The following is a 27,509-nucleotide window of genomic DNA, read 5'->3' on the forward strand; positions in this document are numbered from 1 at the left end:
GGGAGAGGACACGAACGGCGGGAGGGAGGCGGGAAACGTGCCGGGGAAAAACACTCACGATGCCCAGGACAGCAGCAAGCACGGCCCGGCCGGACCAGATTCGGGGGCGTTCCCGGCTTTTGGCTGACGTATCATGACGTAGCCAAAAGCCAAAGATTCTCGGGAACGCCCCCGAATCTGGTCCGGCCATGACGGACGCCTCTCTGTTCCAATGGCTAGCCTCCATTTATGGAGCTAGCCAATGGGACAGGGAGGCGTATTCCAGAGTCACTATACTGAAATCAAGAGATTTCTCTGGAGGCGGAGCTTCCAGCTCCGTCCCCCAGCGAAACCTAAAAAGTACACGCTACTGATGGGCAAGACACACTGCACTGACAAGTTTATCACACGTGGAAGTGATTATTGTGTTTATGTTCAACAATGTCCATGGGGTTATATGTATGCCAGCAGTATAATCTTCCTGGTAAAAATTTGAGTTTTGGAGCATTGCAGAGCAATAAAAAATCTGAATAGGCCCCATTAAAACGCATGCGTTTAGTACGCATGCCATTACAACGCGATTATTACAACAACTGCGTTGTTACATCGCAGACTATCACAACGCAAGTCATTACAACGGCTCACGTTAGGGGGGGGCGCTGGATGTTGGAATAGTATAATTTACTATTACACCTCCAGTCTGTGCAACAGTAGGGAAGGTGTTGGATTTACAATCCAACATCCTCTGCCCCCTACAGCAAGTCATTGTAACAGATTGCATGGTAATTGCATGCAATGTAACAACACAGTTGTTGTAATGACTGTGTTATAATGGCATGCAATGTGTAAACATCATTGTAAACAATGTTTACCAAACAATCTTGATGTGAGCTACCCCGTGGCCGGACACTGGGCCAGATAACATAATCAGCCCGTCGAGCAATTAGCAAAAATAGTACATTGGGCTTACTGGTAAATTACATTCTCCAAAGGGTTAACTGAGATAACTGTTAAACCAGGAAATCTTTGGTGTCCTAAAATTGAATGATACCTGTAAAGTTATTCTTTGTTATGCACTAGAAAAATGTGAGTGCAGAATTGAACTCCGCCAGGTAGGGTCTCCCTGGTATTTATTTGAAAAATGGCATCTCTAGGTTAGGTTTTGAATTGGATAGCGAACATTGTCGCAATCTATTGGTAGTAAACATTGTAGCAATCTTGAAATGGATACATTTGTATTCATATTATATTTTTTAAACAGGCCCAACCATATTTATCTTTTACCTCGAAACAAAGTGTTAGGAGATTAATGATGCTACTACTATTGAGCAATTTACCTGCAATGCCATTGTAGAAAAATGGGCCGCTTAGACAAGTGATCCATATAAGTGCCATTTTTGCCATGGATTATTACAGGATATAAATCATGTATTGTACGCTTCCCCAGTGCTTGCAGACCCCAGGAGATAGTTACTGCTACCTTTATCATTTAAGTATAGCTTTACAAAAGCAGAGGAAATTGCGAATTGTATCTTATCACCGCCGAATGAACTTGTATGGTTTAATCTTTATAATTTATTTTAATAGCTTCTCGTAAATAGTTTATTAAACTTTGTAAATTGATGGAACTGTTTTATCTATGGTTGAATTTACATTGTATAATAATATATAATATATTATATTATAGTTACCTAATTTAAAGTCTAAATCAATTCTTTAATATATTTGAAATTTGAAATAAATTCGAAATACATCTTTATACTAGTCCTCATTTCTCCCATGGAGCAAAGGTTGAGATGATTGGATTTTGAAAATCCTTTCTTATTGATGTTGAAAGGAGTTTGGCTTGTTAGTATTTACCTCAGTTCTTTATGATATTTGTGTGAAAAGTTAAGAGAAAAGAAATCAAGGGCTCCAATTTCTAGTGGTGTGATTATTGATTGAAGACTGTTGTGAACTAAGAAATTAGTCTTTGCCTCATGATCAAACGAGTCATTTGAACAGAGGGAAATAATCTACCTCTGTCCTTTTTATGTGCGTGTACCCCTGCACTTGTTCATCAGACCCTATTAGGTGGACTGACATCAAGACAGAACAGTTTTGCACAACGTGATTAACTGACATATCACAATATTACTATTGCCACAGGATTTTTCTATTGCACTTCTTCCTTAGTTGATACAAACTATAGACCTTTGTGTTTAAATGACATGAAATAGCTCAACTTTCTTTGACAAGCTATAATGTTGTATCTCAGAAAGAAGAATGCCATTTGATTGCCTATAGACCTTAGGGTGTGTCTCTGTTCAAACTTAGTATGTTGTTTCTTGATTGCAGTACAAAATTAGACAATTATAGATTGTCAGTTGTGGTAGTTGTAACTTTGAATATTCTCGGGGTGAAACTATTTAGGCACTTCAAAAGTTATTCCCGTAAGTCAAAATTAGAATAAATAGCACAACATTACAAAGTCTGCCTCAGAATTAAGCCTATAAAGGGTGGGAGGACTTGTGTCAATCAGTGCATTAGAGGTGCACCAGCTAAATTTCCCATTGTTAGTGTTATTTTCTTTGAACACTTAACATTCCAGTACTTCCAGGACAGGGGTAATTTGGCTGGCAAGTTGTCAGACGCCCTTGATTAGAAATCCAACAAACCAAATCACTTTTGCTTATCAGGTTTTTTTAATGTGTGGTTTATATATAGACCTGCTTCAATTTAACTAACCTTATGTGTAATCATTGGGGATACTGAGTTTATTTTGCATGTTTAAAGTACAAAACATGATGGGTCCCACCTTGATTACAAAAGTCTCAAAAGATCTTCACTCTCATTACTAGACCATGTTTTTCTAGAATATAAAATTGAAAAACCACAGGGGAGGCCATGTTGATCAATCTGACTATGCTACAGGCCTCTAGCTTGCAAGAAAATGGAGGTTTCTGGTGGGGGAGAGTTTGACCTGGGCTAAAGTACAGTCAGGATTCTGGTGCAGATGTTGGGGTCAGTGGAATCAAATAATGACAAGGGAGCCTCATAAGTTTCAGATGCAGTAACTCCCATGCCACAAGTGCAAACCAAGATTGCAAAATGACAATTGAACTCTTTGCTCACTTTAGATTTGAGGGTGTTGGAGAGAAAGTGTAGTCATAAAAAGCACAAGTAGTGGAAAACTGTATTTCAGCTAAAAGGGTAGGATGACATGACTAACTGGTCTAATACAACTGCCCATTTTATCATTTTGGAGAGATTAGTGTGAGGTTTTGGCTTAAGCAAAGAAGGTAAAAAGTTTGCCGATTTTATTTCGTTAAGGGTACTCACAGCAGGTTAGAGTTGGGCCCACATGTCTCAATTGCTTTTCCTCTGCTATATGCATACATTAGTCGAGATGATCAAGAGGGACATGCTTGCTTACTAGATGATGACACATTTACGAGTGTGGATGTATAACTCAAATTCATGACTGGAGGTAGAGATTGTGCACTAGATGCGAGAATGCAAATTGGTACTCATTTTTTAACGAAAATTAAATTCTTGCCATAAAATCAGATATTCCCTCCACAATTCCTTTCAATTGTCTACATTTGGTGGGAGCAGGCCAACTGTTGGCACTCATAGCAAAAAATCTAGGTGTATAGTTTGATCAGGAATTTATGTGAAGAAACTGATCACTTGCCATTTTTATAAACCACTAAGAGCAGCGCTTCTGTGGTGTATAATACTGCCTAGGCTTAACTTTTCAAGTGAACTTTATCTGGGCTTACCAATCAACTTCATCCAAAGAATGTTGAAAAAGCAAACACAGCAACCTTATTGATACCTGTAGGAATGAGCTAGGCATTAGTCAAACCTCTGTGCCTCCACGTCAGATATCAGATAGAATTTAAGATACTTCGTTTAGCCCACTAACCCTCTAGGATGAAAGACCTTTGTATTTGAAAACGGTCTTCAAACGGTCTTCAAAAGATTTGTTTGGGGAATGGAAAGCAACAGCGAGTGTCATAGTCTGGTAGAGCTAAGGACAGGATGCCGGAAATCCTTTCCATCATGCACAAACCAAGTATTTTCCAAATAAAATGTTCAGTGTGAGGCTGCTGGTCCCTAAAGCATCCCTATGGATGCAAATCTGCAGTAGATATTACAGATTAATGAAGACCCAAAACCTGCATTTAAATGTGGGAGAGGAAGGCACCCAGGAGTGAATTTAGGTGATGGCAACATGTGTTCTATTGAAGAGAACAGCGATGCATTATGCCAAGTTTAGTGTCTCTTTTTTTGTTCATAGACCACTTATGTTTTGACGTGTTGTACTTTGATTCCCCATGGCAGTTGAATTTGTAATTCGCTGGTACGTTGAGGAAGAGATTTGCAGAAGACTGATAGCGGCTGCCAAAGTTCTTTTATGATGTTTTTAACCTTCTGTTTTACTTTATGAACAGGAATATATGTTTTTCACCTTGAGGGGCACATAGTACAAGAGCGGCCACTCATATTGCAAAGTGGTGGGGCAGGGGAAGGGGGAACACAAACAAAAAAAAAGCAGAATAAAAAAGGAAGAAAATTGCACTTGCCTGCTCCGACGGCATGGGCCTTGCTCCAGATCCACGCATCCCGTCCAGGAACTGCTGCACACTGAGAAGGCTCCCAGCTACCAATCCCAGTGCTGCTCCCATGCTAGGAATACTATTCCCAGCATGTGAGCAGGGCTGCATTTGGCCTGAGTGCCATGGTTCGGTGCTCAGACATAGACAGATAGACTTGTAGCCTGTGATGATTTTTCTACACAGCTGTACAACACAGCTCAGGTTGAGAAATGCTAAGTGAGCATGACGGTTTGCCCCCCCCCCCCACCCCAAGAGTTCTGGACAAACCGTCATGCGCACTTGGCAGTGCCCACTACTCCCCCCTTCTCCCTGGTGCTGCAGTGTCAGTGTGGACGGCAATGCCCCTCCCTTGGCTCGCAGTTGCAGCCTGCAGGACTTAAAATAGAATGGTACTTAAAAATGTACCATCATTGTATTTTTGTCCTTTGCCCCTGCAGGCTTTCAGCAGGAGTGGGGAGGGCTGTGGGAGGGGGGGTGCGCTTTTCCGCCGTAACGGAGGAACCCCCCTGGTATCCACGCAAGCGGATATGGATTAAAGTGCCATGTAAGGAAGAATAGTGCTAATTTAAAGCTTTCATAGGCAGCTGCTTTATGACACCAGCACAAGAGTCTACAGATACAGCGCCCCATTAAATACAGCTTATGGCCTTTCTGCTACGAAAAGGGTCCCAAGGAAACATTTCTCATTTTGCATCTAGCCTTGAAAGTCCTTGCACTGAGGCAGCCAATAGAAATCTACAAATGAGTCTGAGATTCGTTGTTATTGTGTGTAGCTATGTCACTTAGTACATACTTTTCATTGTTTACTCACAACTTGTTAAACGAGAACGTTGGGTCTGTGCTCAGTGTTTGGCTTCCTGTTGCAATAATTACACTATTCTTCTTTTGTACCATAACACTCAGGTTTCTTCGATTTTCTAGAACCATATTTTACAGTTGAAGTCCTAAATATTTTGTTTGTAGTTGTTTCTTAAAGGCATTTACATTCGTGACTTGCCAAGAGCATGCTATTTTACAGAGTTTGCATGGGGAGTAAGGCTCAAATAATTTTGTGCCAGGGTGCTAGAATTCATAGGCCCGATTCACAAAAGTAATCTGAGACAAAATCCTAACTTTACAACTTTCGCTATTCACAAAAGGTATTTTGTGAAAAACGAAAGTTGTAACGTTAGGATTTTTCTCAGTTTAGGAGTAGTAAAGTTATAAATCCTAACTCGACTACTCCTAAATACCTTTTGTGAATACCGAAAGTCATAAAGTTAGTATTTTGTCTCAGATTACTTTTGTGTGTTGGTCTCTGCAAGCCTCTGGAAGTGTGGCCTGGATTGGTGTCATTACAACGCATACATTTACAACGACCTACCATTACAACGGAACTTTTACAACGCCAAAACTTTTACAACGCATGTATTTACAACGCATGTATTTACAACGCAGGTACCTTTACAACGCATACCATTACAACGTAAGTATTGGTAAATATATATTAATTTTATAATCGTAAATTAATTGAAAAAATATATAATTTAATGTAATTTAATTTAATTTCATTTCATTTAATTAATTTAATTTAAATTTAATTTTAATTTATTTTTACCCTGTACCCCTGTACCCCAAAAACCCAAAACTAACCCTGAACCCCAAAAATACCCCTTTACCCAAAAACTAAAAACTGACCCTGAACCCCAAAAATACCCCTTTACCCAAAAACTAAAAACTGACCCTGAACCCCAAAAATACCCCTTTACCCAAAAACTAAAAACTGACCCTGAACCCTAAAAATACCCCTTTACCCAAAAACTAAAAACTGACCCTGAACCCCAAAAATACCCCTTTACCCAAAAACTAAAAACTGACCCTGAACCCCAAAAATACCACTTTACCCAAAAACTAAAAACTGACCCTGAACCCCCAAAATACCCCTTTACCCAAAAACTAAAAACTGACCCTGAACCCCAAAAAAAACCCTGTACCCAAAAACTAAAAACTGACCCTGAACCCCAAAAATACCCCTTTACCCAAAAACTAAAAACTGACCCTGAACCCCAAAAATACCCCTTTACCCAAAAACTAAAAACTGACCCTGAACCCCAAAAATACCCCTTTACCCAAAAACTGACCCTGAACCCCAAAAATACCCCTTTACCCAAAAACCCAAAACTGACCCTGAACCCTAAAAATACCCCTTTACCCCAAACATATAACATTTAAAATATAATTATATACTTACCAATACTTACGTTGTAATGGTATGCATTGTAAAGGTACCTGCGTTGTAAAAAAATGTGTTGTAAATACATGCGTTGTAAAGGTTTTTGCGTTGTAAAAGTTCCGTTGTAATGGTATGTTGTTGTAAAAGTTGCGTTGTAAGTGATGCTTCCCGTGTGGCCTAACTGCTTATTTTTGCACATTTTGAATATTGTCTTCCAGATTCTGTGGTCAATCTAAATGTAAGGTAAACACAGTAGTTCATCCTTCCTGCTCATATCTTTAAACAAATGCCAACATTTTGTACTGGCTCTTGTTTTTCAGAAATATCCTTTTTCCGTACAGTGCTCTTGAGTGACGCCAAGGAAGTCATTTGTCCCTATTTCTCAGGTTTACAAAGCCAGAACCCATTAAGGAAAATGATTTAATGCATGAGGACATATTTTTATTTACTTAAAATGATGTATGTTTGTTTTAAATTGCTAATGTGCTTCATATCTGTTTCGATGCAGTGCATTTCTCGGTCCAAACGACTTGTTCCCATATAAGGAATATAAGGACAAATTTGCCAAGTCAAACAAGCGAAAAGGATTTAATGAAGGCTTATGGGAAATAGAGAATAACCCAGGAGTCAAATTTACTGGATATCAGGTGAAAGCTTTGGGTCTTTTGTTCTGAAACAAACTCGGTTGTCCAGTTGATCAGTTTTACCCAAACTTAAACAAGTGGGCATATTTTGAATGAGATTATCACTGCATTACGTGTTTAGGTCTTGTTTGACAGCATAGTTGACTGCAATACAAATTGTTAACACACAGTGGGCTTTGGATTGACTATCAGGCACATTACCGTCCCACCTCATACTATTGTCTTTTTGGTGTATCCTTCCACGGCCCATAAAATACTTAGTTTTTGCAGTGCAATACATAAGGGTCTACTTGACATTTCAAATTATACTGAACCATTACATGCTTAATTCTTTATCTAGTACATGTGCTGTATACACAGAAGCAACCATTATCTGATTTGTGTGTGTTTTTTGCTGCACCAGGCTTTTAAAAAATTATTTTAGTCAGGATTGAAAATGCAAACCAGACCTACTGGCTTGGACAATAATTGTTCTGAAGATGTTTACAACTAGTTTTAAATGAAGCTCTTGGAAATATTCCTTCCGGATATTTGGAGTCTATTTTGAATATTTCAGAATATCCAAGTGAAAGATTCAACCACCATATTTAGCGTAAAACATTCATGACTACTGGTATATTTGTCCTTTTGAATGGCATTTGAAAACTGTACTTTTTATGATTTTGTAGGCAATTCACCAGCAGAACCCTTCCGAAACGGAAGGGGATGGAGGAAATGTAGCAGAGGAGAGCAGTGAAGAAGGTAACAAAGTTGAAGATGGAGATAGCAAGAACAAAAATGAAAAAGGCACTAAGCGAAAGAAAGCATACAATTCAAAGGTTATTCTTTTTTTGCAGATTTTATTAGGCATAACAGATATTTTGTCATATATATATAAATATATATTTAATTAACTGCTGCACTTAACTTCAAATCAAGTGTTTACCCTATTTTTCACAGCAACATCAGCGCAGGAAACTCGGTGGTTGTAAATCTGCTTGTATTTGTATTTGTATTTTAGACTTGTAGAGCGCCTTATCACCCCGGGGTCTCTAAGCGCTTAGCAGGCTTCTCTATGATTACCAGCTAAGGCAGCTGACGGGTCTGCTTAAAAGTGTCTTCATCCGCTATGGAGGAGAAACTTAAGTTGTGAAATATTTCTGTTGAAAATCCAACAATTTCTGTCAGTGCTGATGGAAATTCTGCCAATAAATGTTGGAACTAGGAACGACCTCCAACGTGGAAGACACAGTAGTCTCTCCACATTAAGGGGGTATACCCAGTATGTAATAGACAATATTTCACTGTGGCCTGAAAATCTACCACCATTTTGATGTTGAACTCCTGTCTGTATCGTGTCTGAAAACCATGAACAAGTGCATCAAAAAAGAAAAAAGATTCCTTGAAAACTATGTCTCTGCCCCAGATTTACCATCAGTTATGGATATGTGCCACAGTTTTCAGGACATGCATTTTTACATACTGCTCATCAGTAAACATATCAACCTTCTGTGCTTGTAAGTCTTAAGACAAACGTAATAGCTGAAAGTCCTATGTTTGGCCTAAAATTGGCGCTACATTCATTTTCCAAATATATGGAGGTGGATGCAGCTTTTCTATAGTGGTACAAGTTTTGTTTCTGAATACTTAGTGACTAGATGATTAAAGCACACTCATGTTAGAAGGTCACTGAGCAAACCATGAAGATGACTCTTCACAGCCTATGTCTCTTCAACCCCACATCCAGTGTCCCTCTCCTACATAAGCTGCTTGTTGCCCTACCTCCCCTCTTAATGCAGTCACATTACAAACAGAAAGAGGGAGACCAGTAATAAGATTTCTGAATGTATAAATGAGGGGAAAATCCTTTACAACGCAACTTTTACCACACAGTGCCTTTACGACGCAACTTTTACAATGCAAACCATTACAACGCATTGCGCTGGGGGGCGCTCTAGGATAGGGAATAGGTTTAATGTACTATCCAACACCTTCCCTACTATCCACAGGGACTGGAGTTGCGTTGTAAAGGCATGCGTTGTAAAAACCGTGTTGTAAAGGCATGCGTGGTAAAAGCATGCGTTGTAACGTCATACATCCTATAAATGAGAAAGACACATTGATAGAGAACTACATAATATTTGATACACCATAAATAGAGCTGCATCTTGCATTAAGGCTGCATCTAGATTGGTATTCTTCTAAATTGGATGATGGAAGGAGAGTTAGTGTAGCCAAAGAGCTAGCATCAGGTACATGATCAGGTTATCTGCCCTTTAATCTAATGAGTCCTTGACTTCCCCTCAGATAGAATAAAAATGATTGTGTCCAGCATATAATTTTATAGTTGGTTGTATCTTGCACATAAACAACTGAAATGGAACATAATATTTCTTAACAAGGAGACCCCGGGAGTAACTGAGGGCAATCATTACATACAGAGTGAAGCTGCCATCCTTCAAAGACTTTGGCCCTGAATGCGCTTTCTCCCTCTCTGGCACAATACAGACCATTGTTGACCACTCACCTGGGTTACACAGCCTGCTACTACAGCCTTCTCAGTGATGCTTACGCCCCAACACACATAGGGCTCCTGGAGACGGTTGCCTCTTCTTCTCTACCGCCACCTGGTCCACGAGAGACTAGCTGAGCTGCTAATTTGCACAGTGTTCGTTGTTGCCCTTGAAGTGTGTTTGCAGTTGGGATTGGGAGGAGCCGTGCACACGTGGTGAGAAATCCGACAGGCTGCGGAAGTGCTAGTGTGCAATCACTGGCATGTGGCAGCAAGTATCCATGTGGCCCAGGTGTCTCCTCCTTTATCCAGTATTGGGGTATCTTTCATAGATTCACATGCCTGAATCATTCCCCGTCGCCAAAGCGGGAGTCCCACGTAAAAATACATATAAAAGCAGTGCCTTAGAATAAGATTGTAGTAGGCTGAATGGACAGTAGGCTCAAAAGGCCCAAATCTTAGTAGCCTATCTACCTCATTATATGAAAAGAGCTGAAAATAGCTCCAACCAATCAGATGCCAGAACCCTCTAGAACCTTCCCAGCAGAGGCAGTTCTCAGATTTTCACTGCATGTCGTGTGGAAGGGAGTCTCCCTGAGTGCCTACTCAGTTTTCTTCTTTGTTCTTTCAGGATGTCTGAAAAGAAAGCTCTCTTCAAGGCTTGCAGGACCTGTGATAAAAAGAGGGTCCATGTAGATGATCATCATAAAGACTGCATCTACTGCCTACATCCTAATCACATTTTAAAGGATTGTAGGATTTGTCGAACCTTCCCTGCCAAGACCATCAGGGACAGGGAAGCAAGAGTTCTCTTATGGCTCAAATATTCTTCTACAGATGATGAGGACAGGGCCTCTACTTCCAGCAAAAGAGCCAGATACAGAGATAGCTCTTCTCCTGAGGGGAGAAAACATAATAAATCCTCTCATAGAGCTTCAGAACACACAAGGAGGTCGTCTTCACCTCCTTCTGGATTACCTTTACCTCCTCCTTCAGAGTCTACCAAGTCTTCAGCAACTAAAACAGTGAGTAAAGCCCAGGTCAAGACTCTTTCACTGGTGTCTTCTCACACAGTCTCTTTGACTTCTTCTACTTCAAGCTCTTCTTCTATGGTATCTACAAGAGCTATAACTTTTCCTATTGTGTCATTTAAAGTTTCCTCCTCTAGGAAAACTTCTGGGGTTAAAGAATCTACTTCTGTCACTCCTTCTTCAAAATCGTCATCGACGACCTTGTCAACGCTAATCCCGTCGACGACAGTACCATCAATGAAGTCCTCGTCGACGAAAACCCTGTCGAAGTCATCCTCGACGAAGAGCCCGTTCAACGTCGAAGATCTTGTCGACGAAGAGCCCGTCGACGGCAGGTCCATCGAAGAAGAGCCCGTTGACGACTGCCCGATCAACGACGGCCTCGTCGATGACGGCTACGTCTACGGTAATCCCGTCGACGACAACCCCGTCAACGAAGAGCCCTTCGACGGCGGCCTCGTCAACGAAGAGCCCATCGACTGCAGCACCGTCGACGACGATTCCGTCAACGACGAGCCCATCTACTAAACAGTAGGCTGTTGCACCTTTGGTCAAGACGCCCATGTCGACGAAGAGCCCTTTTATGACCGAAAGTCCACCTTTGAAATCTTGGTCTGTGTTACCTCAAGGGTCTCAAGCATCACCTGTTACGTACACTCATTTTCAATTGAAAACGTAGGCAGGAATATACCAACATTTTCCCTTTGTTACCTTCTCATATCTTGGAGACATATGTAGTGGAAGAAGATTCATGTTGAAGAAGATGATGAAGAGGAAGGCCCTTTTGGGATTGCACGCCATCCATAAGAGTTACAGATAAAATGTCAGGAAGAGGATGACGAGGATGACTTCCATGAACATTTTTACCAAGAAAACTTGTCTATGCCTTATCATAGACAGTCACATAGGGATCCACGTTCGGAGGGCACAGGTCATCTTCCTCCTTCATTAATTCAGAATTTACAAGCCATGTTGGCCGATTATTGGCAGGGGTTTTCTACCTACAACCTCTACTCCGACTGTACCTACTGTACCAGTGGTTACACCTATGTCACCACCACTGACACAAGAGCCTGCCTCACCAAGACACCTTGTAGAGCCAATAACACAAGCTAATCAGGATACTTTATCTTCAGATGAAGACGAAAGAGAAGAAGGCAAATTGCCTAATGATAATGTGCCTGGAGATCCTTAGGATGAATATGTAATCCCCATGCCTTCGCCTCCTATACTGCAACCATCTGACTCGCCACCTGAGGATTTTGGCGGCTTTCATAATATCATGCAAAGGGCTGCTACGCGGTTTGAACTTCCGGTCACTATTGAGCATTCGGATTGTTTTCTTCACGACTTTAAAGAAGGGTATAGGAAAATCACCATGGATATACCGATTATAGATTTTATCTGGAAGGAAGCCCTTAAGATTATGAAGACGCCTGCCTCTATTCCTGCAGTCCTTCCTCGAATCGAGAAGAAATATCGGGCACCACCAGATACTCCATCTTGTCTGCTGGGTCACCTGCGTCCTGATTCTGTAATTTCGCAGGCTGCGCAACAGAGGTAAAAAAAATCCATCTACCCCAATCTCAACTCCACCAGATAAAAAGGGCAGACGATTGGACTTGATAGGAAAAAAGTTGCTGCATTGTCCATCAAGACAGCTAATTCTCTGGCAATTTTGGCACGTTATGACCGCCAGATGTGGGCAGAGTTATCGGAATTCTTGGAGCTGATACCTGAATGTTGCCAGCTGGAAGCCGAAGGATAGTGCGCGAAGGAGAACGGGCTGCATCAGAGATTATTGACTGCGCCTTAGATATTGCAAACACTAACTTTAGGCATCTAGCAGGAGCTGCTGTTCTTAGACGCCAGGGATGGAGGTGCAGACTAAAATTCTTGATATGGCTTACGATGGTGAATCACTCTTTGTAAGCATATAGATGACGCTTTATTGACCATCAAAACAGAAACGGACATGGCTAAGTCACTGGGTACCCTGCAGTATAAGGGAGGATCTTTCAGAGGATCAAGGGGTCGTAGATTTTCCTCAAGAGAAAATTACCACAATCCGCAAAACAGACAATACCAGTCTCAATACAAACAGCCTTATTACCAGTCGTCGTACAGGCAATCATCTTTAAGCAATTTCTCTCGTCAAGGCGGATACCGGCGATCGAAGAATCAAGGCTGCGACTCAAATAAACGACAATAAGCTTTGCCGGAAGCCAGTCAAACCTTCTCCCCTCCCTGTGGGCGCTTAGATTCCAGGCTTCTTCCAACAATGGCAGAACATCACATCAGAACAGTGGGTCCTCGACCTTGTTCAAAGAGGGCACACTCTGGAGTTCTTAAGGAAACCACCTACAACCCCGCCCAAGGGTCCCCCTCCCCCTCGTCTTCACTTACTGTTCAAAGAAACCTTAAACATGTTCCGCAAGAATGCAATAGAAAGAGTTCCACTCTCGCAAAAAGGGAAAGGATTCTTCTCTTGATTCTTCTTCATAAAGAAAAAATCAGGGGAGTGGCACCCGATTCTCGACTTGCGCAGATTCAACAAGTTTCTGAAGAAACAGAGTTTTCGGATGGTGACGTTAACAGATGTGTTGAACTGCCTCAACGAAGGGGACTTTATGGCTTCTCTGGACTTGGAAGATGCTTACTTCCATATCCCTATACACCCCAAACATCTCAAATACCTACGATTCACTGTGGCTGGCCTCCCCTTTCAATTCAAGGTGCTCCCGTTCGGGCTGAAATCAGCACCAAGAATATTCACAAAATGCCTAGCTCCAGTCTCATCCACACTGAGGTCTCAAGGAATACAAGTCTTTCCATACCTTGACGATTGGCTGCTCAAGGGTCCATCAAAACAGGCTACGAGACAAGCTGTAAAAAGTTGCCTTCATCTATTCTCAAATCTGGGACTTACTCTCAATGCCAACAAGTCACAGTTGCAACCCCTCCAAGTTCTAACCTTTCTGGGAGGAACACTAGACACCCAACAATGCAAAGCGTTCTTGTCTCAGGATCGCCAGAACAAATTACAAAGCCTGGCAAGGTTGATTTCAAGAAAAAAGTCAGTTTCTGGCCGAACATTCGCTTCTCTTCTGGGGATGTGCTCTTCAGCGATCAGTTTAGTCCCACTTGCAAGACTCAGGATGAGAAAGCTGCAATAGGAGCTGCACAAACATTGGCAGCAGGCCGGAGGGTCATTCGACAATTCCATGAAGGTGACCACACGAATGATACAGCCTCTCCACTGGTGGTCAAAAAGAAGCAATATGTCTCCGGGTCTCAGGTTCCTGGCCACTTTCCCAGAGTTTGTCCTGACCACGGATGCATCTATGGAGGGGTGGTGAGGACCTTCAAATTCAGGGTCGTTGGTCTCAACAATATCAGCAAAAACACATCAACACTCTCGAACTGAGAGCCATTTTCCTCTCTCTGCAAGCATTCCTTCCGAGAATTGCGAACTCCTCGGTGCTGGTGCGTACGGACAATACCACCAGCATGTATTACATCAACTAACATAGGGGGACGAGGTCTCTCTCCCTATCGCAGGAAGCTCAAGAGATGTGGGAGTGGGTTATCAAGCATGACATAACCCTCAGAGCAGAGCATATCAAAGAACTCACAGATTCTCTAGCCGACAACCTCAGCAGATCACTTGCAGGTTGCCACGAATGGGAGTTGGAGCAATTGCAGGTGAACAGGATCTTCTGAATGTGGGGCACACCAACTCTAGACCTGTTTGTAACGCAACAGAACAGCAAATGCCTTTATTACGCCAGCAGATTTCCCCAACTGGGATCAAGAGGGAATGCCCTGTCCATGCAATGGTAAGGGATTTATGCATATGCTTTTCCCCTGATACCATTAATCCTGAGGGTTCTGCAAACGATGAAGATGGAACATTGGAGTCTTATCCTAAGTGCTCCTCGCTGGCCGAGGCAGTATTGGTTCCAAGTGTTACTTCTGTTGTCACAACAACATCCGATTCGTCTCAATCCAACAATATCCATGTTGACAAGGGAGAGAGGTCAGATTCTGCATCCGGATCCACAATCGCTTCACTTGTACGCATGGCTCCTGGCTTCTTAGAATTCAAAGATCTCAAAATTTCTCAGGACTGTAGAGATATTCTATCTAAAGCCCGCGATCAAAGTACTATCAAAACAGTCTCACTGGAGAACATTTGTCGTGCTGCAACATGGAAAAATTTCCACACATTCACGAAGCACTACTGCTTACAATCTGCGTCGCCGTGACGATGCAGCAGTGGGACAAGCTGTTCTGCAACATCTCCCTCATTAGGGTTAGACTTTTAATGTTCCTCTTATTGCATTTATGATGTGTGAGTATATCATATGCACTGTAATGTTTCTGATGGTCAGATTATGTTTCTTAACCCCTTGGCTGCTGGGGTAATTTTCCTGCTGTGCTGGGGGCGTGCACAGCGCCCCGGTGCTCATGACGAGCTCAGCTTGTCATGAGCTACAGTGCTCCTGGGCTCATGACGAGCTGAGCTCGTCACGGCCACACCCGTTTCCTTAGAATGCTCAGCACAGCAGGGGAATTATCCCAGCGTGCGAGCGTTCCAATGGCCATGACTCGCTCAGCTTGTCATCAGCACACAAGTACTCTGGCTGAAGACGAGCTGAGCTCGTCATCAGCATGGTAGGGGTTAATATGACATATGTTCCCTGACTATCTTTATTTTATTCAGAAGGTGTCTGCATTTTTATGTATTTACATAGTCTACTGCTCTATAACCTTCCGGATGTGTGGGGGATATGTAGATTTACGCTTTGTCTCCCACCTTGCGCAAACAACATTATTGGGCTTACTGCTTGTTATTCTAATCCAGGCATGTGAATCTATGAACGATACCCCAATACTGGATAAGAAAACAAGTTACTTACCTGTAACTACAGTTATCCAGTATTGGTATCTTTCATATATTCACATGCACCCACCCTCCGCCCCGGCAGGACAGTTCTCTAATGGGGAAACCCACTTCTCACTTGTGCTAGGAAAATCTGAGGAGAACTGCCTCTGCTGGGCAGGTTCTAGAGGTTGCTGGTATCTGATTGGTTGAAGCTATTTTCAGCTCTTTTATATAATGAGGTAGATAGACTACTAAGATTTGGGCCTACTGTCTTGTCAGCCTACTACAATCTTATTCTAAGGCACTGCTTTTATATGTATTTTTACCGTGGGACTCCCGCCTCGGCAACAGGGAATGATTCAGGCATGTGAATCTATGAAAGATACCAATACTGGATAACTGTAGTTAAAGGTAAGTAACTTGTTTTCTTCTCTCCCATGCCCATTTTATGTACCCTGACGGGCAACAATAGCATACAGGGCATCAGACGAAACTGGATAAATGCACGCTTCCGAAGGGACCCAAAACTGTGATGGGTCCTAAGAGCAGCCTACACTCACTGCGCCATCAACCACCTCAGAGACACCTTTTACACTACACGATCTCATGGTGGCAATACAGGAGTTCACCAGGTGCTAGAATTCGGAAGCAACTCAATCACGTCTGAGATTTAATTGCTGACAGCAAATCTCCCTAATATGAACACGAGTCCCGCTCCCGCCTCCCAGCTGCTCCGCCCACCCGCGCACTTGGCCTTAAATGGCGACCGTGCGACGCAGGTGAGTGTGACCCACTTGTGGGACACCCCCGTGCCGCACGGCCACCAGCTGCTGCGTGTGCCCCTTTGCCCTGCCACTTCTGCCTCGCTGCCGCTGACCACGCCCCCTCCGGCGTGGTCAGTGATCGCCTGCCGGCTCTCCTGAACTGCTGCTAGCTTGTGTTTTTTGCCCTGTTTTTACCCCCATTTGTGCCTGTTTTTATTAGGATTGTTGTGCCTGTGGTATACGTTTCCTTCCTGTTTGTCCGCCTACCTCGCCGCCCTCCGCTCTCCCTTCCCGCCAACGCCGCTTTCCCCGCCCCTTTTTCTCTTCTGTACCCTCCCCGCTCCCGCCTCCCAGCTGCTCCGCCCACCCGCGCACTTCGCCTTAAATGGCGACCGTGCGAACGCGCAGCGGTCACGCGCAGCGGGCGCGCCGATTGTGCGCCGAAGGCGCGCCAAAGGTAAGCCCGTCTGCGCCCGTCCGCGACCGGATCGCGACCAGCGCCAGGACCCCTGGCCCACGAAGACCCCGACCTACCCGCCTGTCGTACTCCGCCGCCACCCTCATCGCACTCAACACCGGCCGACTCCCAGAATGCCACCAAGCCACTCCACGACGCACCCACGGACCTTTCAGCTGCCACGCCTGCAAATTCACCTGCATCCGGACCTGCCTCGTACCAGCACCCGCCAAGTCGAACACCAGCAGCACCCACCTCAAGTGCATCCTGCTCAACACCCGCTCCATCCACAGACACGCCATCGAACTCTGGAACCTTCTAGACGCCACAGCCCCTGACGTTGCCTTCCTCACGGAGACCTGGATGAACCCCTCTTCAGCTCCCGACATCGCCATCGCTATCCCAGAGGGCTACAAGATCGTCCGGAGGGACCGCAACGCCAACCAGATGGGAGGAGGCATCGCCATCATCCACAGGAACACCATCCGTCTCTCGACCAGCACCGACAACACCCTGACCAGCGCCGAACACCTGCATTTCCAGATCCACACCAACCCGAACACCACCCTCAGAGGCACCCTGATCTACCGACCCCCGGGACCACGCACACAATTCAGCGAGGACATCGCCGACTTCGTCAGCCCGCATGCCCTCCCCTCCGCTGACTACATCCTCCTGGGGGACCTCAACTTCCATCTGGAGAACAACAACGACCGCAACACCAGCACCCTGCTCGACAACCTCGCCAATCTTGGACTCAAGCAACTGGTGTCCACCCCACCCACCTCGCCGGACACACACTCGACGCAGTCTTCTCTTCCAGCACAGACATCGACTTCAGCCACGCCACAGAGCTTCAATGGACGGACCACAGCTGCGTCCACTTCACCTTCAAGAGAACGACGACCCACCACCACCAGCAACAGGCCGCCCGCAGAAGCTGGAACAAGATCACAGCAGACCAGCTCGCCACCTCCCTGAGCCAGCACCCTCCTGCCAGCTCAGCGAACCCCAGCCAGGCCGCCGACAACCTCACGAAGTGGATCAGCATCTGCGCGGACGAGCTCGCCCCGCTGAGGACCCCGCCCAGCAGACCCGGCAGCAAGAAAGCCCTGTGGTTCACCGACGAACTCAAGAGCTCCAAGAAGAACTGCAGAGCCCTCGAGAAAGTCTGGAGAAGGGAACCTACACCGGACAACAGGACCTCCTTCAAGCTTGCCACCCGGAAGCACCACCAGCTGATCCGCGCCGCCAAGAAAACAGCATTCAAGGACCGGTTGGACAACAACTCACACAACTGCAAGGAACTCTTCAACATCGTGAAAGAGCTTTCCAACCCCAGCGCAGGAAACGACATCACCCCATCGCAAGACCTCTGCAACTCCCTCGCTTCATACTTCCACAACAAGATCGCGGACATACACAACAGCTTCAACAACCAACCAACGCACACCATGACCGAACAACCACCCCCCACCACCACCCTCCACGCCTGGACCCCGATCAGCACCGAAGACACCATCCGCACGATGAACTCCATCCACTCCGGATCACCGACCGACCCCTGCCCTCACCACGTCTTCAACAAGGCCGACGCTGTCATCGCACCCCACCTGCGAGACATCATCAACACATCCTTCGACACCGCCACCTTCCCTGAGAGCTGGAAGCACGCCGAACTCAGCGCTCTACTCAAGAAACCAACAGCGGACCCCACCGAACTCAAGAACTACCGCCCCATCTCGCTCCTCCCGTTTCCAGCCAAAGTCATCGAGAAGACCGTCAACAAGCAGATGGCCGCCTTCCTCGAGACGAATGGATCCATCGACCCCTCACAGTCCGGCTTCCGAGCCAATCACAGCACCGAGACCGCCCTCATCGCAGCCACCGATGACATCCGAGCCCTGATGGACAACGGAGAAACAGCGGCCCTCATCCTCCTAGACCTCTCCGCGGCATTCGACACTGTCTGCCACCGCACCCTAGTACAGCGCCTCAGCAACATCGGAATCCAGGACAAGGCGCTGGAATGGATCATCTCCTTCCTCGACGGAAGAACACAGAGAGTACGCCTACCACCGTACAAGTCAGAGGCCTCCGAAGTCATCTGCAGCGTCCCTCAAGGATCATCTCTGAGCCCCACCCTCTTCAACGTCTACATGAGCCCCCTCGCGGCCATCGCACGCAAACACAACCTCAGCATATCTCCTACGCCGACGACACCCAGCTGATCCTCTCCCTGACCAACGACCCCGCCTCCGCCAGAGCCAACCTGCACGAAGGGATGAAAGAGGTAGCCGAGTGGATGACGACCAGCCGCCTGAAACTGAACTCTGACAAGACGGAGGTCCTCATCCTGGGCTCTTCACCCTCCGCCTGGGACGACTCCTGGTGGCCTCCCGCCCTGGGCACCGCACCCAAACCGACAGACCATGCACGCAACCTGGGCTTCATCCTGGACTCCCTCTCCATGACCAGGCAAGTCAACAACGTCTCCTCGGCGTGCTTCAACATCCTACGCATGCTACGGAAGATCTTCTGGTGGATCCCCACCGAGACCAGGAAGACCGTCACCCAGGCCCTCGTCACCAGCCGACTGGACTACGGCAACGCCCTCTACGCCGGTACCACCGCCAAGCTCCAGAAGAGACTCCAGCGGATCCAGAACGCCTCAGCCAGACTCATCCTCGACATCCCACGAACCAGCCACATCTCCGGACATCTGAGAGACCTTCACTGGCTCCCCGTCAACAAAAGAATCACCTTCCGCCTCCTCACCCACGCACACAAAGCCCTACACGACCAAGGCCCGAGCTACCTCAACAGCCGGATCAACTTCTACGCTCCCAAACGCCACCTCCGATCAGCCAACCACGCCCTCGCCGTCGTCCCCCGCATCCGAAGAGCGACTACGAGAGGAAGGTCCTTCTCCTACCTGGCCGCCAAGACCTGGAACTCCCTCCCGACCGACCTGCGCCTGACCCAAGACCACCTCTCCTTCAGGAAGAAGCTGAAGACCTGGCTGTTCGAGCAGTAGCGGCACCCCCCCCCCCCCCCCCCCAGCGCCTTGAGACCCTACGGGTATGTAGCGCGCTCTATAAGTGTCATTGATTGATTGATTGAAAGAGGTAGAGTGTTCAAGGGTCTTTCTACACCGTAACAGTGAAGCCGTCAAGGCCCAGGCCAGTGAGCTACAGGCCACAGTTAAAATAATGAAGGCCCATCTGGAAGGCTATGAAGGGAAATCTCAACTCAATAATGTGCGCATACTAGGGGTCCCAAAATGGGCGGAAGGGCCGACAGTTTACCTATTTGTTAAAGAGCTTATCCTCAAGGAACTGCAACCTTGCGGCCTTTCTAAATACTTTTCAGTGGAGCAAGCCCATTGTATTCCAGGTGGACACCCCAAACCAGGGACCTCCCCTTGCTCTATTGTTGCCCGGATCTTCAACTTTCGGGAACGGAATGTAATACTCCAGATGGCTTGCAATGCTCCTCCAGTGACCTATGAGAACTTTCTTTCCGGATTTCACGCTTAAGGGCCAGAAGCAACGTCACCGTTTTCTCGATGTCAAAAGGGCCTTGAGGGACAAAGCAGTGAAGTACTCAATGATTCTTCCTGCAAAGCTACGAGTGGAGTGCAAAGAACGTAATTGGTTCTTCTCAACTCCAAAGGAAGCTTGGCAGTGGTGTCATGTAGTTCCTAAGTATACTTAGAATCTGTGTGTTTTTAGACAACATAAACTAAGGGATTGGTGTCCAGAGTGATTCCTGACACCCCTAAAGGATATGTCAGCCTTCAGACCAGCTAGTTCACAGTGGCACCATAAGCCAACTAACCTTATAGAAGAGCGAATAGTTTCTGGCAACTATCGAACATGACAACCATTGATCCTTCAGGGATTATGGAAAGAGTAAAGTACTTTACGCTCAGTCAGTCATGCTCACTTAGTCTCAGAGAGAAACACAGAATAAATGATGGGGACGTTTTCAATAAGCATTTATTTCACCAGTGTCATTCTAGTATAACACATGTTAGCTGCGAACAATCATTAGGCAGAAACAGATGTATAAGATTACAAACACCACCAGAGTAAATAAAAGGTAGAATTCCACCATGGTGCTAAAACAGTGAATAAATGCAAGCAAATAGATACATGACAGTAATCAAGCGTACTCCTAAGATGCTAACCATACCTAGCATGTATGTGGGTGTAAAGCCAAGAATCCCTTAGGAAAGAGCCAACCCCATTACCTGATTGGAGAGAACGAAGGCCCTCGTCTTGGTCTCGAGTTAGATACCCCGCAAGGGATGTCAGACTGCGTTTTGTAGCTGACCAGTAAGTCAGCGTCTAGTGTCAGCATGAAGCTTCTCCTCTACCTATCTAGTCTTAGTATGGTTCTTTTCTACCACACAGCTAGCCGTTTGCTTCCTTACATTATTGACGTGCTGTGTATACAATTATGCAAATGAGCCTAGAACAATAGCTTCCATTATGCAAAGAAGTTATTTTGCCCTAGGATGAAGATGACCATGTCTTTTAAGCAGAACGTGTTCATGCTGTTATGTGCGAGATGTGTAGGGACTTTTCTCAGAATCCTCATGCATAATAAATGAAACTAGTTTCCACAAAACTGATCGACATTTATTCAGCACATAACTGGGTAAAAGGTTACTGCTACAACGGTTATGCAGAACAAGGTAGACCAAATGTAGGTAAATGGTCATGTAGCTACCTTGGCCGAGACTGGGATTCATTGGGTTACATAACACTTCTCATCCGAAGGACGATAAGGTTAACTAGTGCTAAAATATGCCTGTTTGAAAAGCATGAAAGCATTGTCATAAAAGTAGTATAAAAAACATCTAAAAACACTGTATGTGTTAAAAAATGATGGTATATGTAAAAAAAAGCAAACACAAGGAGATGATGGACAGAGCGCTGACACTTTTCAGACACTCACCCCCAGTCACAGATCTGGGTTGAATCCATCATCATTCTTTAGCTCACTTTGCCACCTCAGTTCAGACCCAGCTATTTGCAAATCAGTCTTGACCCTGTGCCTCGTGGGAACGGTGCAGCCCAAACTGCCAAGCCAGGTCTTCCCTGAACCGGAAACAAGCAGCCTTGGACCGGTTTCTGGGTAACACCCTTCATCAGCCAGGCTAGCTTGAATCCAGTGGGAAAGTGAGCAAGGGACCCACGTCTGGGCATACCATGCCAACTTAGGGCGAACAAAGCAAACACAAGGAGATGATGGACGGAGCACTGAAACTTTTCAGAGACTTACCCCCAGCCACAGATCTGGGTTGAATCCATCATCATTCTTTAGCTCACTTCGCCACCCTCACTGAAAGGCCAAAACCGGTCCTAGGATGCTTCTTTCCAGTCCAGGGAGGACCTGGCTTGGAATTTCGGGCTGAACTGTTCACATTGGGCGTAGGGTCAAGACTGATTTGGATAAGGCTGGGTCCAAATTGGAATGGTGAGCAAAAAAACGATGGATGGATTTAGGCCCATATCTCTGTACTGGGGTGAATGTATGACATTGTTCTGCATTCTGTCCATCAATTGTTCTTTTTTCATAAGTCTAGAAAATAGTCAATAGGCGATCAGACCGAAAGCCATGTTGCTCAGTGAGAGCAGAAAATGTCAAAGTAAACGCTGTTTTCGCATTCCAATTTTGCTTGTTTTGGAAAAAGGTAGAATTGTTCCCATCCCACGGAGAGCTAAATGTTTGTGTCCTGTGTGGGAGATGCGACATCACCGTCACTTGCATCCGCAGACGACTGTCCCTGTTACTCTTGTATCAGGTCAATGGAGCAAACGTGATCATCTTCAGTTCCCACAGCAGCTGCCGAGGGAACACTCGATACCTGTACACTTATTGCAGAACTGTTGTCTGATCCTGCAGGAACTGAAGCATCCGTGGGGGTTCTAAGAATGGTGTTATCAACATGGAATTATGGCAAAGTCACTGTAACATGTGGGCTTTTAAGGGAGTCCAAGAGTACATACATGTCTGGTGGCGCAACCAATGGAAGAGTCAGACATATGTCCAACACACATTCGTAGCCGCAAAATAGGCAGCCGGGAATAGGCAAGATGCAGTCAACCCAGGCTGGTCTGAATTATAGGAACCAATGCTAGCTTAGCTCCCGAAGCCGAGGTGTGCCCAGATGGAGTACCATGCGTTCAGGCAGCGTCGCACCAGGAGTGCCTTTTCCATCTCTGAAAGAACTGGGACTTCCATTGCGTAGCAGAAAAAGTCAAACCAGAATACCGACTACATGTAGTAGGGCCAGCGGAAGGCCTCCAGAAATTCTTCCCAATACAGAGTATATAAATGCTGGAATAACTCAGAAGATTGTCTGAAAGGTGCTTAATAGTCCAGCACCGAGGCTCTTAACTAGGTGCACGATCCCTCCCATATCAGACATGTTAAAGATTAACCATTTCCCAAAATGGAGCGGGAAGTTTGCACGGATTAATGGCTGTATTTCAGATTAAGACCTTGCAATCTGGAGATTAAAAGTCTCTCGGGCTGAGGTTAAGGCCACATCTTTCTGCAAAGGCATGGCTTTCAGTCTGCATAGAGAATCAAACCGTATAAAGGAAACATTCAATCAAGGCCATAGCGTTGCCTCCCTAACCGTGGGGGTTGGTGGAAATAATACTTTCAAACAGCAAGTAACCCTGGAACGTACTGTGACTAGATATGCGATGCCCGGTACCATCCCACAACAACCTTGATCATTCAGCCTCAAATAGCTTCCATTCGAATGCAATTTAAACACCGGATGAATTACAGCAGCTGGTGATCCCTTCAAGTTATCAACTGAAGAATTAAAGGCTCCATTTAGCAAAATATCCTTGCAAACTAGTGACCCACCTAAAGCAGTTTCGCAGTCTGAACCTGTGTGAAAAACTTCAGTGCACCCATTCCTTCATCTAAATCTGTACGGTAATTCCCAGTGCTCATGTATATATCCCTCTCTTAACGCTTTGTACCTGCCTACCTGCTGGTACTATAAACAGTACTGAAATGGGAATGTTGTGCCTGGCAGTGTAATATAGCCATGGACTAACCATTCAGTGGAAGGTGACTCAGCCTCGGTGAAAGGTAATTTTTCCAACTAAAATTTTTCCAACTTTTCAAAGTGTAGCATTGTATATTTTGCATCTTTCCCTGACATTGACATCGTCTTTCCGTTAGATTATATGCCGAAAACAGAGACGTGCTGTTGATGTAGCGCCAAGGCACGTAGCCAGAAGGCATTGAGCATCCAGCTTAATACTATAATGGATCGCAATTGCGATTGTCCATGTTGAAGAATGGACAAATCTTGTTCCATTATATCGATAGCGGAAGACACAGTGTTACCCAGTGAATACATTCTAGATGATAGTGTGGTCATGCCATTGTCGACCTTTCTAGATTAACCCTGTCAATCTCACACAATCTCCCAGCAGCCTCCTGCTGGGAAATGTTCTCTACCTCTTTGTAAATAGAGTATAAAAGTGCTTTTGATGTGGCTTCTGGGGAGCTAACCAAAAATCCCTATGATCCATGTCACCTGAGAGTAAGGACACGTGTTGTTTCACCTTGGACAGTGTTGAGGTTTAGGTATAACTTCTCAACACTGTAAGATATCACCACCCTGTGTGTTCCGATTGTACATAGCGCTGGTCAGGCCTATGGATACTGAACCCTTCAGTGGTACCCCTGAATCAGGACTGACACCTACTTATGTCGATAGGACAAACCAACCATCCCTTCAAATTGGAGTCTGATGAATTGTAAAAACCATTGTGTATTATGCATCTAATGTATCCTCACTGTTGTTGTGTATCATTTTGCCATCACTCAAAGTGTGTAAGTGAGGGAATCTGAGGTATGTTTAAATCCTTAATCTTGGCTAACCCAAGACAGGATATCTGTTGCACCATGTCATATAGGAAGATCATCTGATGTGGTATGAGGCATGCTCTAAATAAGACCTAAGTTCCCTGAACTTGCCAATCTTTAGTCCCCAGACAGATTTTGTTTCTATAGTGTCCCGAAAGTCAAAACACTGTAAAGATAGTTGGAAAACAAAGGAAGCAGAGTATATCAGTTTCCTGTTGGTGAACATATTTTTCTTTTGCAGGTGTAAATGCAAGCTTATAATAATAAGAGATCAGGTCTGAAGTGTTAAACCCAGAAAATAAAGCAAATGTTTGTGCAAATGTTTTGAACTACTTTTCGGCAGTGTTCGGCAATGTTCCCATTAATGGTAAGAGAAAACATTACAGGAGATACTTGCTTTGTGCAAGAAATCATAGCCTCAATGTTGGTAACAAAACATGGTGTCAAAATTAGATGTTTCATCACACAATTCATCATTTGAAAATGCAGCAGATTGTTCTAAATCAGACTGAATAGTATTTACAGTTTCAAAGTCCCAGTCATCAGAGGCAGCACTGAAGGTGATGATATCACTTACAGAAATTTTAAATAAGTGTTCAGTAGGACCAAACACGTCATAGGAAACTGTGTCCCAAACTATTCCTTCAGGAACTGGAACTGCTGTAATGTTCACCAAGGACAGGTCTTTTTGTTCACCGTGTGATGATGCATGCAGTTTCAGGGCCATGTTCACATTTTGTGCTGCAGAGCGTTTTTGGAGATAATGTCCATTCGGGAGGAGCAGGAAAAAGACAGTCACTATACTAATCCAAAGGACTACTAACAGTAATCCAATTGCAACCCAGAGTTGTATTGAGGGAGAAACAAAGTAAGTCTTTTTCAGCCAAAGGTAGAACTCATAAATTCTTTGCTTGTGGGAAATAGGCTGTGGCGGTAACTTGTGTTCACTTAGAGCCAAAGAGAAAGTATAAAAATCGATGAAGTAGCCAGATGCAGTTCGATCTATCTTTGGTAGCTCAGCAGGTTTTGTAGAACTGTCAGATGTCTCCATTTAAAACATATTCACATAGATGTCGGTGTTAGGCCGAATTGAGATCTGTGTGTCAATTATAGATTGACGTCATTCAATAGTAATTGAATTTCAAAAGGTACAAGCTCCATTCTGTGGTTGTAACTCCTTCACTTTGTGGAGTAGAATCTTCAAACGGTATTAAAATTTCTGTCTGAGCTTCCTGTATGGTAGCAAAAGGAGATCTGGTGCTACCCAGAAGCCCACACGGCCTACTATTGAGTATCAGCCACATAGTGCGGTTTGATCAGACCAGTTGAGACAAATCTCTTTTCTTTTTTGCCAGTGGCAGAAGAAGTACTGTTGTTGTTTCTTCATCAGCCAGGCCAGGTACAGGTAAGATGGCTCAAATAATTTTTTGTCCGTAATATTTGCTCTGACCAGTTCCCCAATCTTCGGACCCAGGCAGATCTTAACTGTACAGCTTTCACTTGTCTAGTGGTGGAGCGTTTTACTTGGTCATGGCTTTGTAATGCCCGGTATTCATTAAGTTCCTGTAAAACAGCCAAAGGATCATTGATGTCAAATTGTTTTCCACCGCCACAGCCCCAGAGACAAGACCAGCTGGTCTGTAGATTTGTGCACCTCCTGGCACCAAATAAACCTGCACTGCTGCTCCCACATTGTGGGACGCGCACGATAGAGCCCGTCCAAAGCCTGGGCCAAGAGCAGGTCCATCTGCACCGGTCGGAGCCCAGAGGAGGCTGGGCTGGGCCACTCCTGTTTCGCTTGGCCCCCAGCTTAAGCTACTGTGCCTGCCCCCTTCCCTGAGCTGCCTGCAGTCCCTCTCCCTTCTGTCCCTGCACTGCTTGCTGTCCCTGCGCTGCCTGCTGTCCCTGACCATGCACTGCCGCAATCCCCATCCCTGTGCCTCCTGCTGCCCCTGCACTGCCTGCTGTCCCAGTCCCTGCACTGCATGCTATCCCTGTCCCTGGGCTGCCCGCTCCAGTTCCTTGCCAGGCACCCAGGTCTACTAGGACCACCTACCAGGTCCACTAAGGGAGGCTTCCACACTTCCAATAGGTGGAAGAGGTGTGGCGCAGCGGCCAGGGTACCTGACTCCGGACTATGGGGTTTTACAGTTCGATCCCCGGCGGCAGGTTAGCCCAGCACCATGTGACTCTGGGCAATAGCTCTCTTAATCTTCCCGAGGGCCCCCAGCGCCGGGGCACCACTTCGAAGGTGGCTGTGCCCTTTACAAATACTGGTATTTCATTTAATTTCAAGCAGTGTATGCATGCAGCGGGCGTGCCACCAACCCATTGTCGGTTGGACAATGCCCAGGGCCAGGACCCCTGACCCTCCCGCTACCTGGCGGTACACCGCCAATAAACTCTTAAATCCCAGATGTATAAACAACAGCTGCATCTCTTCCTGTCCAGGATCCACCAAAGGACCCTTCACCTGCCCACACTGCCTCTTTTCCTGCGACACACCCTACCAAAAATCCCAAACTACT

General features: G+C 45.4%; 1 protein-coding gene across 1 annotated transcript in view; it reads left to right on the plus strand.

Annotated features, from left to right (window-relative positions):
* The window catches only part of HDGFL3 (HDGF like 3), a 304,397-nt gene that overhangs the window by 129,990 nt on the left and 146,898 nt on the right, over positions 1-27,509 (plus strand). Inside the window, exons 3-4 of the mRNA XM_086958233.1 lie at positions 7,304-7,442; positions 8,108-8,257. Coding sequence (XP_086814359.1) covers positions 7,304-7,442; positions 8,108-8,257 — 289 coding nt within the window. The remainder of the gene's footprint in view (positions 1-7,303; positions 7,443-8,107; positions 8,258-27,509) is intronic.

The sequence above is a fragment of the Lissotriton vulgaris genome, chromosome 2_1 (genome assembly GCF_964263255.1).
Source record: "Lissotriton vulgaris chromosome 2_1, aLisVul1.2, whole genome shotgun sequence".
Lineage (NCBI taxonomy): Eukaryota > Metazoa > Chordata > Amphibia > Caudata > Salamandridae > Lissotriton > Lissotriton vulgaris.